This window comes from Lonchura striata, chromosome 11, assembly GCF_046129695.1.
Source record: "Lonchura striata isolate bLonStr1 chromosome 11, bLonStr1.mat, whole genome shotgun sequence".
Taxonomy (NCBI): domain Eukaryota; kingdom Metazoa; phylum Chordata; class Aves; order Passeriformes; family Estrildidae; genus Lonchura; species Lonchura striata.
This window is the reverse complement of record NC_134613.1, coordinates 16,020,301-16,034,406: the sequence shown is the minus strand read 5'-3', so window position 1 is coordinate 16,034,406 and position 14,106 is coordinate 16,020,301. Positions and strand designations below refer to the sequence as shown.

Here is a 14,106-nt window from a genome sequence, read left to right as displayed (position 1 = left end):
AGAACAGATGCAGGGATTGGTTCAAAAAAAAAAAAAAAAAAAAAAAAAAGCAGCACTGAAGTAAAAATAATTTCCAGTTCTGTACGACTCAGAAACTGAAGAATCAGCCCCCCTTTATTTTCAACAGTGGTATAATATTAAAGCAGCAGAAGGAAGTGTGTTCTGAAAGGCCTGACTGACCTAGAAGCAGAAAATACTGATTTTGGGGAACAGCCAGTGAAGCTGAGCTGATGCAGGATAATTCCGTAGCCCTGCACACCAGGGTAATTCCAGACTCCAGTTCTGCAGACATAAATGAGAGCAGAGTCCAGCCAAAAGGGGTTTGCCAAATTTTGAATTACAGTATGAACCTCTGGGTGCTGGTCTGAACCCGTCCTGGGGCCTGTTCTTTTGAGTTATTTTTGTATTTGCCTGCAAAAATACATGCTAACTGTTTCACTGAGGTTCACCTTTAGCAGCTGTTAAATCCAGCTGCCAAACATTACAAACAAATAAATAAATAAAGTGGTTGAACTGAAATGATTTGTGTTGCCTAATTTTCAAAAAATTAGCAGGCTTGCTCACAGGTCACGAAAAGTGCTGAGCAGTGCCAAATATGATGGGAAAGGCAAAATTCCCCTACAAGTGTTGGTTGGTCACTCTCACATTGCACAAGGCAGGCTGGTGACATGACATTTATTTATGCTGGATAAAAATATCAGTCACAAGTTGCCTGAGCAGCCATTTCCCAGGGCTGACTGTTTCCCACATTGGTATGACTTCATGTTAGCAAACAATGAGTGAAGTGGCTCTCGTGTAATTGCTCCGTCTCCTGAACCTTCCTCCAGAATTTTCAAACAAATCTTCCCACTGATGAAGCTGAAACTGTGGGGTTTTTTTAACCTTTCCCCCATGGTCAGCAGGGAAATGTGTGTCTGCTCTGCCTGACAAGTCAAACACACCTTTTAAGCCAGAAAATGGGTAATTTGAGCCACTGTAGTGACCAAGGGCATCCTTTTCTTGTACTCTTAAGTGACAAATTCCTTTCTGGAGATGTAAATTTGTTCCACTGTTTTGTTTAGATTACTTCAAGAGTCTTCTTTGGAGAACCTGGCCCGTGGTTCAATGATCTGGATATGGATGGTGACAAAACATCAGTTTTTCATGATGTGGATGGTTCTGTGTCAGAATATCCAGGCTCATACCTGATCAAAGAGGATAACTGGTTGATCAAGCACCCTGACTGCATTGATGTACCTGACTGGAGAGGCTCCATCTGCAGCGGGCACTTTGCACAGGTAAGGCTGCTCACCTTGCAGTATCATTATCACTTTGGTTTCTTTCAAATTTCTTGGTACTTTAAAGCTTGATCTGTAGAAATGATCTTTCTTCGGAGTGCTCAGTGTTTATTTATCAGCATGTCTGCACAGGTGGCTTTGAACATGAGGAATACTGTGGTGTATTTTCTGAAACCTTGGCCTTGGCTGCTGACAGCTCCAACTTCTGCCTGAAGCCTCCTGAGAGCTCCGTGGGCATTCATATATTAATATTCATAAATCCATGGGCTGTCAGCTAGTTATTTCCCCCTGATTTATGGAGGGAAGTGTTGCCCATAGTGTTATGGGAAATGTGCTGATGAGTTGAAATTAGATTTCAGCTTCCGTGGTCTTTCATCCTGTGTGTGACCACCAAACCATTCTTCCCACCACAGGAGCCCTGAGTGCTGCTGCTGTGTGTCCTCACTTTCCTCTGCTGAAGGGCCTGGCTTTGTCTTGTGTGTTGCAACAGTTGGGGTTATTTATGTGTAGTGCCACTAAGCCAATTTCTAACCACTGAGCTGGGTTTCAGGCTTCTGAAATCCAGACAGAGGGATCCTTCATCAGTACAAGTCAGATGTCTGAAGTAGATACTGTCCTGCTGCTGCAGGATGCTGTGGAATATCTCAGCCCTCTAGCAAATGCACTTGAGCTCAGTGGATGAGGAAATGAGCTTTTTTTTTTTTTTTTTTTTTTTTTTCTGAAAACATTTAGCTTTGTTGAAATGGAAGTCTAAGAAATTGAACATAAGTGCACAGCCCACAGGTTCCTGCCCAGCACACAGGACTTGCTCCGGCACACATCTATTGAGTATCTGAACCTTTCAATGTAGTTCATTGAGCCCTTGGTGATCTTTTTTTTTGGTTGTTTTTTGGTTTTTTCCCATCTAGATATACATCCAAGCCTACAAGCCAGCCAACCTTAAAATGAAAATAATAAAAAATGACTACCACAATCACCCACTCTACTTGGAAGGGGCTTTGAGCAAAAGCACTCATTACCAGCAGTATCAGCCAGTTATAACTCTGAGGAAAGGCTACACCATCCACTGGGACAAGACAGCCCCTGAAGAGCTGGCCATATGGCTCATCAACTTCAACAAGTGAGTGAACTGAAGCCCAGCATTCCAGCACAGTCATGTAGCTGCACATTTTTAATGGGTGAGGTCATCACCTCACGAGCTCTTCCAGAATGAACATGCCTGTTACAGGAAGTCTACTGAGTTCATCTTTTCATGAGCCATCTCAGGTTCTTGCTTCCTCCCCCAGAAAGCTCTCTAAGATAACACAGTTCATTTTTGGAAGTTCAGAGCTAATTCATTCCTGGTGCATGGAAGTCAGGTGTAGAAGTCAGGAGCAGACCTGCCCTACTTTGCTTAACTGTTATGTCTAATTTATGTTGCATTAATCCAATCTAAACCATGAAAATTTTAGCTGGACAGGAAAAAACTTATTGTAAATTATTTAGTTTGGCTTCTAGCATGCCAGGAAAATAATAGTTATAACTTGTTACAATGTGGGTCTTTGCTATTTTTAGGAATGACTGGATCCAAGTAGGGTTTTGCTATCCTAAGGGGACGACATTTTCCATTCTCTCAGACATCCACAACCGTCTCTTGAAGAAAACATACAAAACTGGGACCTTCTACAGAACCTCCCAAATGGAGAAACTGGAGCACAGATACCCTACCAAAGGGTACTACTACTGGGATGAGGACACTGGGTAAGATTGGCCTTGCTGGTTTGGACATTGCTTGGGGAATGCTGTGAGCTGTTTGCGTGATGCCACTAGCGGGGATTGCAACCAAACCAGGAAGGTTTTCTGGAAGTGTGACCAGTGTTTCATTTTCCTGGGATTCCCAGGCCTGCCAGTCATTCACAACCTCTGCTGCACTGCCAATTATGCTGGGAAATGCTTTTCCAAGTGAATACAAATTAGAAAAGAAAGTAAAAAAAAAAAAAGACAAAAGCAAAGTGCCGACCACGAAACTTAACTGAAGACATGCACAGCCCTTATTGTTTTGAACAACAACTATTTATAAATCATGGCAGGGATGCACAGGAACTAAGTGCAAAGCCTGTTATTTTAAAGGATTAAAATAATGTGAAAGAAAGAAAGACCTAAAGTACAAAGCCTGTATTTCTACATATATGTATCACTATAGAATAGTGCTCAGAAGGTGTTAAGGTGCTATCTGATTTCTCTGTTTTACTTTCCATGAGATCCCTAAACCATTTCTGAGATCTCCCTTTTATTTGCATGTTGGATGTTGGACACTATAAAACACGGTGCCAAGGCTGCAGTGAAAATTATTACAAAGCATAGGAAAGAATCCACAAAAATAGAATGTTTTTGCACAAAGAAGTTTGAAGCATGCTGTTTGTTTTTTTTTCCTGCCTGCAGGCTGCTCTTTCTGAAACTCAAAGCTCAAAATGAGAAGGAAAGGTTTGCTTTCTGCTCTGTAAAGGGCTGTGAGAGAATAAGAATCAAAGCTGTGATCCCAAAGACAGCTGGTGTCAGCGACTGTGAAGCCACAGCCTACCCCAAGTACATTGAGACACCAATAGTGGAAGTGCCAATGCCAAAGAAACTCTCCAGTGCACAACTGGTAAAGCAGCTGATTTCTTATCACAGAATCATTGCTCATGTAAATATGGCACATACTATGCCCACAGATAGAGAAAAACTTTGTGTCAGGGTTAGTATATGGTGTGCCTCATTTTCTGAAATGGTTCAGGCAGGTGAAATCACATGAGACAGATTCTTGCAATGTGTGAGAGCCATTGCAAGCTGTATACTCATTCTTTTGGGGCTCTGATGTGACGTGCTGTTCCTGAAAGCACAGGGTGAAAACTTATGAGCTGGAAGACAAGTTGGTCCAGTGAACGTGATTTTGAACCCTCCAGCTCTTCCAGGCTGTAAGAACAGCAGTGACAGACAGGGGACTGAATGGTAGAGCTAAATTATTCTCATTTATATAATGTATAACAGTATCCAGTCTGGTTCTGGGGGAGGAAGAGGGGTATTTATCTGTTATTTGGGTTTTTTCACTCATCGCCCTTGAAACAGGAAAACACAGCAAGGCCTTGGAGAATTATGTGTCAGTTCTGCAGTGTTAGAATCACTGTGCCATTCAGTGAAACAGCCTAACTGGTGACAGGATGAGCAGAGAGGTTACCATTGTGCCCAATTCCATTAGCAATTTAATTTGGCAAGTCAGTGCTTATCATGTAGCTTCCTTGTTGATTGAATCTCAGGGTTTGAAATGTTTTCATTGGAAATGCAGCATTCATGTAATGGACATTCTTACTAGAAAATCTGGGTTTTTTTTTTTTTGTTTTGCAAACAGAAGACCAAGGACCACCTAATTGAAGTGAAAATAGAAACTTACAAGAAACAGTACTTCCACCTGAAGGATGACTTTGCATACATTGAGGTGAGCAAATCCTCTCAAAGAACTTAATGGACTGCAATTCTACACCACTTGCTTTATCTTCATGGTAAACTTGCTTACAAAGTTACCATGGAGAGTTAAATTTGGGTCATTTCTGCTTTGTACTTTGCGGTGGGGGGAAAGGCTGTATCTTCTCCTGACAGGCAGGATAGCAGGACCTCAGAATTCTGTCCTTTGAAGCAAACAGCAGTCCCGTGACCCAAGACTATCAGTGCTTCTTACAGGTGGTTGTTTGCAATTGTGGTACTGCGAGAGATGAAGAATATTTTTTCCCTTGCCCAGGTTGATGGTGTCAGGTTTTTCCTCACTGAAGAGGGTATCCAGCTGGTTGTGATTGATGGACATCATGGAAAAGTTGTTGATCGAGTAACATTCAAAAACTCCATTCTACAAGGAATCCCAGCACAGATAGAGAACTATGTCAACAACATCAAAGATCAGTGAGTAAATAACCTGTTCTCACTAAGGTGCAATGTACAAGAATGCTGCATAACACTCATCTTTTTCTTGGATTTTATCACCCAACATGGGCCAGACAGAGAGCAGAGCAGTACACCCAAAGTATTTTTGTGTCTGATGACTCCAGAAGAGCCCAAATGTGTGCAGGACATGCAGCCAGCAGCAAGAATCAGTGCCTTTGATCAGGCATTGATTGAATCCCAGATAATTTGCAGGGCTGCATGTGATTAATAAACTGCAGGGCTGCATTTATATTGTGGGTTGTAAACAAACTGCAGACTTGAATTCTCAAAGCACAGATCCATGCAAATGCACACAGCTTGTGTTTTTTTACTGCATGTATGTTTTCTCAAATTGCAGAAAATTCCACTAATAAAATACAATCCCCTGCCCAGACCTAAAGGCTGGATTATTTTGTATTTTAAGTATTGGCAGCCAGGAATGCAGAGTTTTGGAAATAAGTAATAAGCAGCCAAAATATGTTCCTACATCTTGGAGGACAGTGGCTTCTTCTGATAGAAGGAGAATTGGAACCACATCAGAAACCCCATTAAGCAAAGGGGATGTTCTCACATTAGCTTGTGGAGTGCTCATGAGAAGTGAATATATTTAATTGTTATTAAATCTGTTTGGATTTAAAATCTGATGTGTAACATTTAATACAAATATGAGTGCTTTGTTGACAAATCATCTGAAATAGCTGTGGGCAGATTGACAGGATATTGTTGTGGCAGTTACTCTAGAGAATTGAGGGAAGTTTGAGCAGAGTGCCATGCAGGTGCAGGCAGATGTGTTTCTGTTGTCTTAAATAATTCTAGAGGTTTCAAAAATCACATCACATAGGGAAGCATGGTAATTTCTCTCTTTTCTGTCATATAAAAAAATAAGTAGACTTTTGAGAGAGGCCATCATCCTGTTTTACAGAAATCTCAATCCTGGCTAAATCCAGTTCCTGATCAGGAATAGTAGTAATAACATTAACACACTTTTTAAAGAGAAGCACACTGAAAGGAACCAAAAAGTCAGGCCAACAAAAATCTCAGAGAAGTGAATTTATTCAGGTTTAGTCTGCTAATAAAAGAACAAGAAATTACTTGAGAATTGCTAAGGGCATCCCAGGGAGGAGATGAGTCTCTCTAAGCAAAGCAGGATGGAACTGCAGGTTGGAAACATTTAAATCATCCTAGAAAACCATGATGAAAAATTAAAAAAATGTGGCTTTTTGTCTGCTTTCTAATGGGGTTTGCATGAATGGAAAAATAATGTATGACCAAACTGTTGGAAAGCATTGAAAAGCACTAAAGCTGAAGGCACTGTAGTTTGTGGGTGTGTGAACACCCAGGCAGGAGTTACCAGTGCTCAGGACAAACAAGCAAGGAATGTGTTCTGACTCTTCACCCATTTACACACCTCTGTTTCCTGCAGCTCCATAGTGCTGCTGACATCTAAAGGAAGATTCATTTCAAGAGGACCATGGACTAAAGTACTGGAGAAACTTGGAGCAGGAGAGGGTTTTAGGTTAAAAGGTAACCAGTTTTTAAAAACTCATTTATAATCTCCCATTATTCCAGTAAAGGGATTGTTTTTCTGCATCTAAACTTTGCCTCACTCATTTTTATCAGCATGTGCTCAAACATCCTGGAACCAGTAATTTATTTATTCAGAAAGGTTGTATCCACTGCAGCTTTGGGTAACATACTCCATTTAAAACTGTAAATATAAAAACCATGCTGGCAGTTTTTCTTAGAAGTAAATAATTCAGGGGATTTGATTTTGCAGATTAAATTTAGATGAAAAGACATTTTAATATTAGAAATATTGAGACTTTTCACCCACTAAATGCCCCAAACCAGGATTTTTTACCTGTCTAAACTTGTTTTTAGCTGGTTTTCTCTTGAAACATTCTGACTTGATGGCACTTGATGGCATTCTGACTTGATATTGCATTAGGATACAGCTCCATGTGCACATTGCTGCTTGGCATGATTCCATCTGTGTGTGTGTGTTACACACATGGCTCCTGTGCACCCGCACCCCTCCAGCCATGAGGTGTAGCCATGCACACAGGTGGGTTTGATTTATTAAAAAAAAGGATATTGATCTAGTGCCGATATCCAACTGTGACGGACAAAAACACTCTAACAGTTTAAAGTTAGAAAGTGAATGTTTATTGTGTGTGGGATAGCTCCCAAATCCACACTGCACCTTCAGGTGATTACAGAGCCCTTTTATCCATACAAGTATTGAATACCCAAAATAAAAATACATATTCATAATTTTGGTACATCCCATTCCTTGTTTTGTATGCTAATCATTTCAAAAGCTATTAAGCATGCGTAGTTTGTTCCTTGAAATGGGTTGGTGTCCCTTTCATGGGGAGGGGTCCCAAAATGAGGAAGTAAATGAAGTCTTCCTTCTTCTGACGTTTCTACCTTTTCAATGCAAACATGACAAATGAACTCTTGGTAGAACTCCCATTCCTTGTCTTCAATTGGTTTCAGAACAGAGGAGGTCCACAATTGTCTTATGTTCCTGAAAGCTATTTGTCAGTTTCTATATTCTTCGTTATAAACCCAGCTAACTAAACATTGTGCTGACAAGCAATCAATTATTAGTTAACTACTAACTCTTAACTTCATCAAGGCCTACTCATTTATTTGAATTAACTTGAGTAAGGCTTATCTGTAACTAAAATCTTAGCTCCTCTAAAATCTCTAAATTCCTTAAAATTTACATTTCACGTTTCTGGTGCAGTTCTGGCACGCTCCAAATACATTTGCTCTGATTTGCAGAAAAAGTGGCTTTTGTCGGCTTCAAAGGCAGCTTCCGCCCCGTGTGGGTGAAGCTGGTCACTAACGAGGACTCGGCTAAAATCTACCAAGCGCTGCCAATCCCTGTGGTGAAGAAAATGAAGTTGTGAGGACACCCTGCTGTGCCGGCTGGCCGCCAGCCCTGCCCCGTGGGACGGACGGACGGACGGACGGACGGACTGCTGACCGCCCTGCGCAGGCCTCGCCTGCTGTGCCACCAGTGTAGCATTTTGTTGTGGTTGCTGTTGAAAAAGAAACGTCAGCGTGGGCAGCTCGGTGGCCGAGCCCTGCCGTGAGCGGCGCTCGGGCTGCGCCGGGCCGGCGGGACGGAGCCAGGCCGAGCTGCTCCTGCAGGAGCTGCTTCTGCTCCTGGGACAGGCTGGTGGCACTGCTGCCTCCTGAAGGGCAGCTCTTGGTCTGAAGACCATCAAGGATTGTTGCATCCACCATCCTCTAAGTTGACTTTTCCTTTTCCATAGTGTAAGTAGCTGCTCACGTAGACATGGGATGCCAGTTCAAAGACTGGTTGACAGTCTGGTGTAGAAAGAGTGGATTTGAGTGATTACCTGGGTGCTGGGAAGTGTAAATGGACAGTAAGCATTTTCCCTAAAGCTTCTGTGAGGTCTGATCAAGCTCTTTGGGGTGTGTGTTGTACATGCAGCCCACGGCACATAGCTGGGGAAGAAATGACAGAAGAAGTGGACAAAACATGCCAGCAGAGACTGATGGAACCACCTATTCCTGCTTCCTCAGAAAACTGTGTTTTTCCTATGGATCAAGGAGTTTTAATAGTGGCTGTGCAAATAGGAAATTTTCCTTCAACAAGCAGCTGCAGGCCTAGAAGGAGAGCAATGTCAATTAGCACATGTATTTTCTGAGCCGTCCCCATTCAGCCTTTCCCTCTGTATAACAACCTGCAGGATCAATTTATGGTTGCCAGATAATGCCATCCCAATTCAAGGCTTCCAATTTTTGACTAGGAATACTGGGACTTACCTTATTCAGCATCAAATAGGGTGAGCTGCCCTTGCCTTTCCCAGGACATCAGAGGGAGCAGGATGAGACTGCTCTGCTGTGTGTTGCTTTCTGATCCTGTCTTCAGGCTTAAGATAGTATGTTTTGGTCCTCCTGTAAGTGTTACATGAGACCTGGATGAGGTCTTTCCAGGTAGCTGAAGAATTAAAGTGAGAGTCCCAATGCACTTGTTGGATGTCTTGTACCTCCTTTCCTCCTGCTTCAGACAAAGACCTGGGTGATGGTGGCAGAGCAGAGTGAGTCAGGACTTTACAGGGGCATCTCTTGAACTGGGATGTTACCATTATCTTGTAAAACACTGAGAGTATTTCTAGTGTTCAGTGATATTTCTGTCAGTTGCTCCAAAGTACCACACAGGCATTTCTGGAGGCTGTGGCTGTTCTAAGAAATCTAAGGGCAGGGGGGAAGTGTGAAAGACGTCATGACAATCATTAAAGAATGTCAGTCTTGCCAGTAAGACTTGGGTTCATTTCCCCACTTTATGTCTGCCTGTCTCCCCTGCCACATAAATTATTTCAATTGCTGATGGCTACTTTGTTTATGCAATTAAGTTTTTTTTCCCCACAGTATCAAAAATGTTACCTTGAAGTTAGACTAAAAAGCAAGTTTGTCATTCCAAAGGCTGTGCAGATACTGGTTTAGATCAGTTGCTCTGAATGTCAAAGCAAGCATGAACAGAATTTAGATATACTGTAGGTTACATTCCACTCAAGCCTCTCCTGGGTTTTGAAACTGGAAATGTTCTTTTCAGACTTACTACAAAATTGTTTTGAATTCACTGAATGTCATGTGTATTGTATTTAACAAAAAAAAAAAAAAAAAAAAGATAAAAAAAGGAAGAACCAAACGTTCCCTCCCAGCTTCCCAACAAAAGTCTGCTTATCAATTCTCCTTAGGCATTTGTGCCATTTGCAGAGTGAATGGGCAACATGTGTAAAAGGTAAATAAGATGGGTTGTTTATTCCCCAAAATTGTTATGATAGTTTGGGGATTTCAAAAATTATGTTTGAACCATGATCATCCAAAAAGTTTATCTGATGTCCTGTGATGGCCAAAACGATGCCAGATCCATGAAGTCAAAGGAAGAGAGTGACAGGAATTCCCCAGGGTCTGTCAGCTTGGGTTGTTTAAACCTTTTCCCTGCCCTGAGCCAGTGCTGTTGATTGCAGCAGTTTTGGTGGAACACATTTGATTCCAGGAGATGGACAAAGCAGGAGCATTTCCTTCATGAGCACTTAGCAGATGGTGGGCAGGAAAGCCAGGGCTGGGACATGCCTGGAGTGGGATTTGGCTTTGTACAAGCCTCAGTGCCAGGGTTGGCCCCTGCAGTGCTCCACTGGCCACAGGCATTTCCATTCTCCTGCTCCAAGTGTGTAAACACCCAGGAGCATCCCTCCAGGTGGGTCTGTCCCCTAGACTGCTTTGTTCAGCTTCTAGCAGCGTGTTGCCTTTGTGCTGAAGTGTTGCTTCTGATTTTACTGTTTGGGGAATTCTCAGGGTGAAAGCGTAAGACTTGGGAATTCCCCAGATCTCATGCTCTGCCCACCCTGTACAGCCCTGCACGAGCTGCAGTCACCCTCTCTGTAAGGTTTTATTCCTGCAGATGTTTCCAGGTTTGCCTACACAGTTGCCATTGGAGTGGGTTTTTTTTGGTTGCATTATGTTTGTCTCTTTGTTTGGTCGGATGTTTGGGTGTTATTGCCTCTGTTCAATTGCTTGTTTTACCTGTCGCCGAAACAGCTGGTCCTTTTTCGGAGTTAGATGTTTGTACATTTTCTTAGAGATTTTCCAATGAAAAAAAAAGATATATTTTCTATTAATTTATTACAATGGCACTAAGACAACTAAATTGCAGACTTATGAAGCATTTTTACTGGAGTTGAGCATTGTCCAGTTTGTTAAGGAGGTTGGCAATGTGTCTTTTCTGATAATCTGCTTTGCACTTGAAAGCTCTCTGTGTCCACAGACCATGGTGGTGCATTGACTGTCGGGTTTATGATGACAAGAGCTCTTGGGACTTTGTTTCCAAAAGATTGTGGCTTACAACTGAAATAACACGTAGTTGTTTGGAGTACACAATGTTTATCAAAATAAATATTCAGTGCAAATTTCTTATTTTATTTTTGTCTCCCTGCTTATTTCAAAAGACAAACCCAAGGGGCCGAGCAGCCCCTGTCTACATTTGTTGGCCAGAGCATCTTTCACTGCCTGGTCACAGCTGCAGGACCTGAGAGAGGAGGATGGGAAGGGAAGGAGGTGGGAATGGAAGGGGGACATTGCAGCCATGGGAAAGGCCTGGATTTGGGGCAGGTGGGGCACTATGGGGCGACAGGCCAGGAAAATGGAAATGCACCCAACTCGAGGGGCTCAAAGGGAGATGGGAAGAGGGATCCCCCACCCCAACTCCCGCCAGCACGCCGGCAGACATCACTGCTGTGCCATTGCTGCTCTGTGTCTCTGAGCATGTGAATCTGGGTGGATCTGTTACCCAAGATAAAAATACGACATAATTCAATATGCTTGATAAAATAGAACATATTTTAATATTTAGATTATATATTATCAAGATAATATCAATTATTAAAGGAGTATTATAGACTAGAAGAGAATGGAATAGTTTCTCTTGGAAAACACGTCTAAGGTCACTGAGTCCAACAGTCATAAGCAAGCATTCCAAAGTTCACTGTCCAGAAATGCCACATTATAATATATTATAATACATTATACTTTATTTTATATGTTTGATATTATATTATATTATAATTTATGTTTGATATAATGTAATGTAATATAATAGAAACTATATATAATATGATATATACTATATCATATTATATATAATTATATATAATATAATAATTAATAATTATATTACATAATATATATTATAATATATATTCTAATATGTCCTATTATATATTATATAACATGACATGTAATATAATGTAATGACATGACATGAGATGACATGACATGTAATATAATGTAATAAAATATATTAAAATATATATTATAATATATTATATATTATATTGTAATTATACGATAATACATAATTATAGAATATAATTATTAATAATTGTATTATATATAAGTATATAGAATATGAGGTATATAATATAATACAATATAATAAATACAATGAAATAAATATAATATGATATGGTATAATATAATATAATATGATATGATATGATATGATATGATATGATATGATATGATATATAATATAATATAATATAATATAATATAATATAATATAATATAATATAATATAATATAATATAATATAATATAATATAATATAATATAATATAATATAATATAATATAATAAACACCTTCTATTACATTCTATCTAATTTTTGGCCGGCCCAGGCCGTCGCCTGTCCGCGCGCGCCCTCTGGTGGCCGCGGCCGGGCTCGGCGCCGCGATCCCCGCGCCGGGGCCGGCGGCGCTGTCCCAGCTCCTGCTGCCGCCTGGGATAAGGGAACAGGGACAGGATTCAACAGGAAACTGCTCACGAGGAAACCCCCTACAAATACTTCTCTCTCTTCCTCTGCCAGAGGCTGTAATGTGAGATCACAACGGAACTGCCAGCCCCGCCATAACCCCATCTCCTCTCCTGCTGTGTTGGTGTAGGATGAGTAGAACAAGATAATGTTTCTTAAAGCACCTGAAAGCAAAGGGCCTGCCAGTGATAGCAACACCTAAGGAAATGAATGCAGCTCATTTATTTCTGCTTTCCTGTAGAAAGCTCAAGTGCCACAGCTCTGTCTCTTGGACAGCTCTGATTACAAATCTAAAGCGGATTTTCTCATCCCAGAAAGTGAGACTGTCCTGGTTTAGCATGACTGCCAGAAATAGCAACATGGCTGAAATAATTTCAGGCCTTAGCTGGGTTATGTGAGCTCTGAGCAATATGGCTTAAATGGTGATGCTATGTGGGAACACATACAACTCATAGAGGCTGAGAGGAGTGGTGATAAAAAGGAAAGTGGTCTTGCCCTCATTAGGTTACACAGCTCGTTAGTTCACAACAAACTACCTGCTACCCACGTTAAAGGCAAGACAGTTGTTTTTTCAAGATCTTGTGCTCAACTGCTGTCTTAAATGCCAAAGCATTTCCATGTCTGTGCTTTCATTAAGATCCTGGCAACTGCATCCTATTATAAGTGCAATTATCTAAAGTCCACACAGTGATTAACATGCTGTACAGTGCCTGAAAGACAGCAGCTGACTATCAAGGGCTGGCAAAGCACAGGGTATGGCTGGATACAACTGGCAGGATGAATAATAAAACACTCTTGTATAAAAGTCTCACATAATTTCAAATATATGCTATTCTGGACACTTCTGAAATATCATTTTAGATGAGGGGATGAAAATTGACTAATTTCTAATTTTTTTTTTTTTTGCAAAAAGAAGTTGAATGAAATGGAAGGACAAGTTAAAAAAATCCCAAATATACAAGATGGCCTGCAGGCATGAATCTCAGAGATAATAGCAATGGTCAGATAAATACGCCTATTAAACCTTTTTGCTTGTTTTTATATTGACTCAGCAAGTGCTTAACCATGACCTTGCTTTATACACCCTTGCACTACATTTATTCCTGTATAATTCAGTCTTTCTCACTACAGAGAAAATTTTATATAAGTTACAGCAAGATCCAGGTCACTTCATGGTGCTGTTCAATCCTTGCACCTTGCAAGCAAATTCCAGGGCCTTGCTGCTCACCTCTTTCTAATGCACACAGAGCCCTGATGACATGTAACTCTGCCACTAATTAGGCAGCTGAGCTGATTTAAATATTAATGATTTAATGAGTGCTCAGTGCCTCACACAGAACTGGTGGGCAGGGTGCCAACACCAAAGTCCAGGCTCTGTTCAGACACAACTGATAATTACCTTTAAAAGCAGCAGATGTTACAGGCAGTAAAGATGGGCCCACAGGTTTGTTTGGGTTTTTTTTGGTTTTTTTTTTGAGGTACCAATAAATTATCTAAGGAAAAAAAGAATTAGATAATTAGAAATAAAATAATCTGTGAACT

At 40.9% G+C, this 14,106-nt stretch overlaps 1 protein-coding gene across 2 annotated transcripts in view; it reads left to right on the top strand.

Annotated features, from left to right (window-relative positions):
* CEMIP (cell migration inducing hyaluronidase 1) overlaps positions 1 to 11,161 on the top strand; it is a 101,107-nt gene extending 89,946 nt beyond the window's left edge. For both annotated transcript variants that reach the window (XM_021537589.3, XM_021537588.2), the window contains exons 22-29: positions 1,062 to 1,277; positions 2,186 to 2,397; positions 2,832 to 3,017; positions 3,699 to 3,903; positions 4,645 to 4,731; positions 5,032 to 5,189; positions 6,634 to 6,734; positions 8,001 to 11,161. In XM_021537589.3, the coding sequence (XP_021393264.1) occupies positions 1,062 to 1,277; positions 2,186 to 2,397; positions 2,832 to 3,017; positions 3,699 to 3,903; positions 4,645 to 4,731; positions 5,032 to 5,189; positions 6,634 to 6,734; positions 8,001 to 8,128 (1,293 nt within the window). In that variant the 3' untranslated portion in view covers positions 8,129 to 11,161. The remainder of the gene's footprint in view (positions 1 to 1,061; positions 1,278 to 2,185; positions 2,398 to 2,831; positions 3,018 to 3,698; positions 3,904 to 4,644; positions 4,732 to 5,031; positions 5,190 to 6,633; positions 6,735 to 8,000) is intronic.
* The last annotated feature ends 2,945 nt before the right edge of the window (positions 11,162 to 14,106 follow it).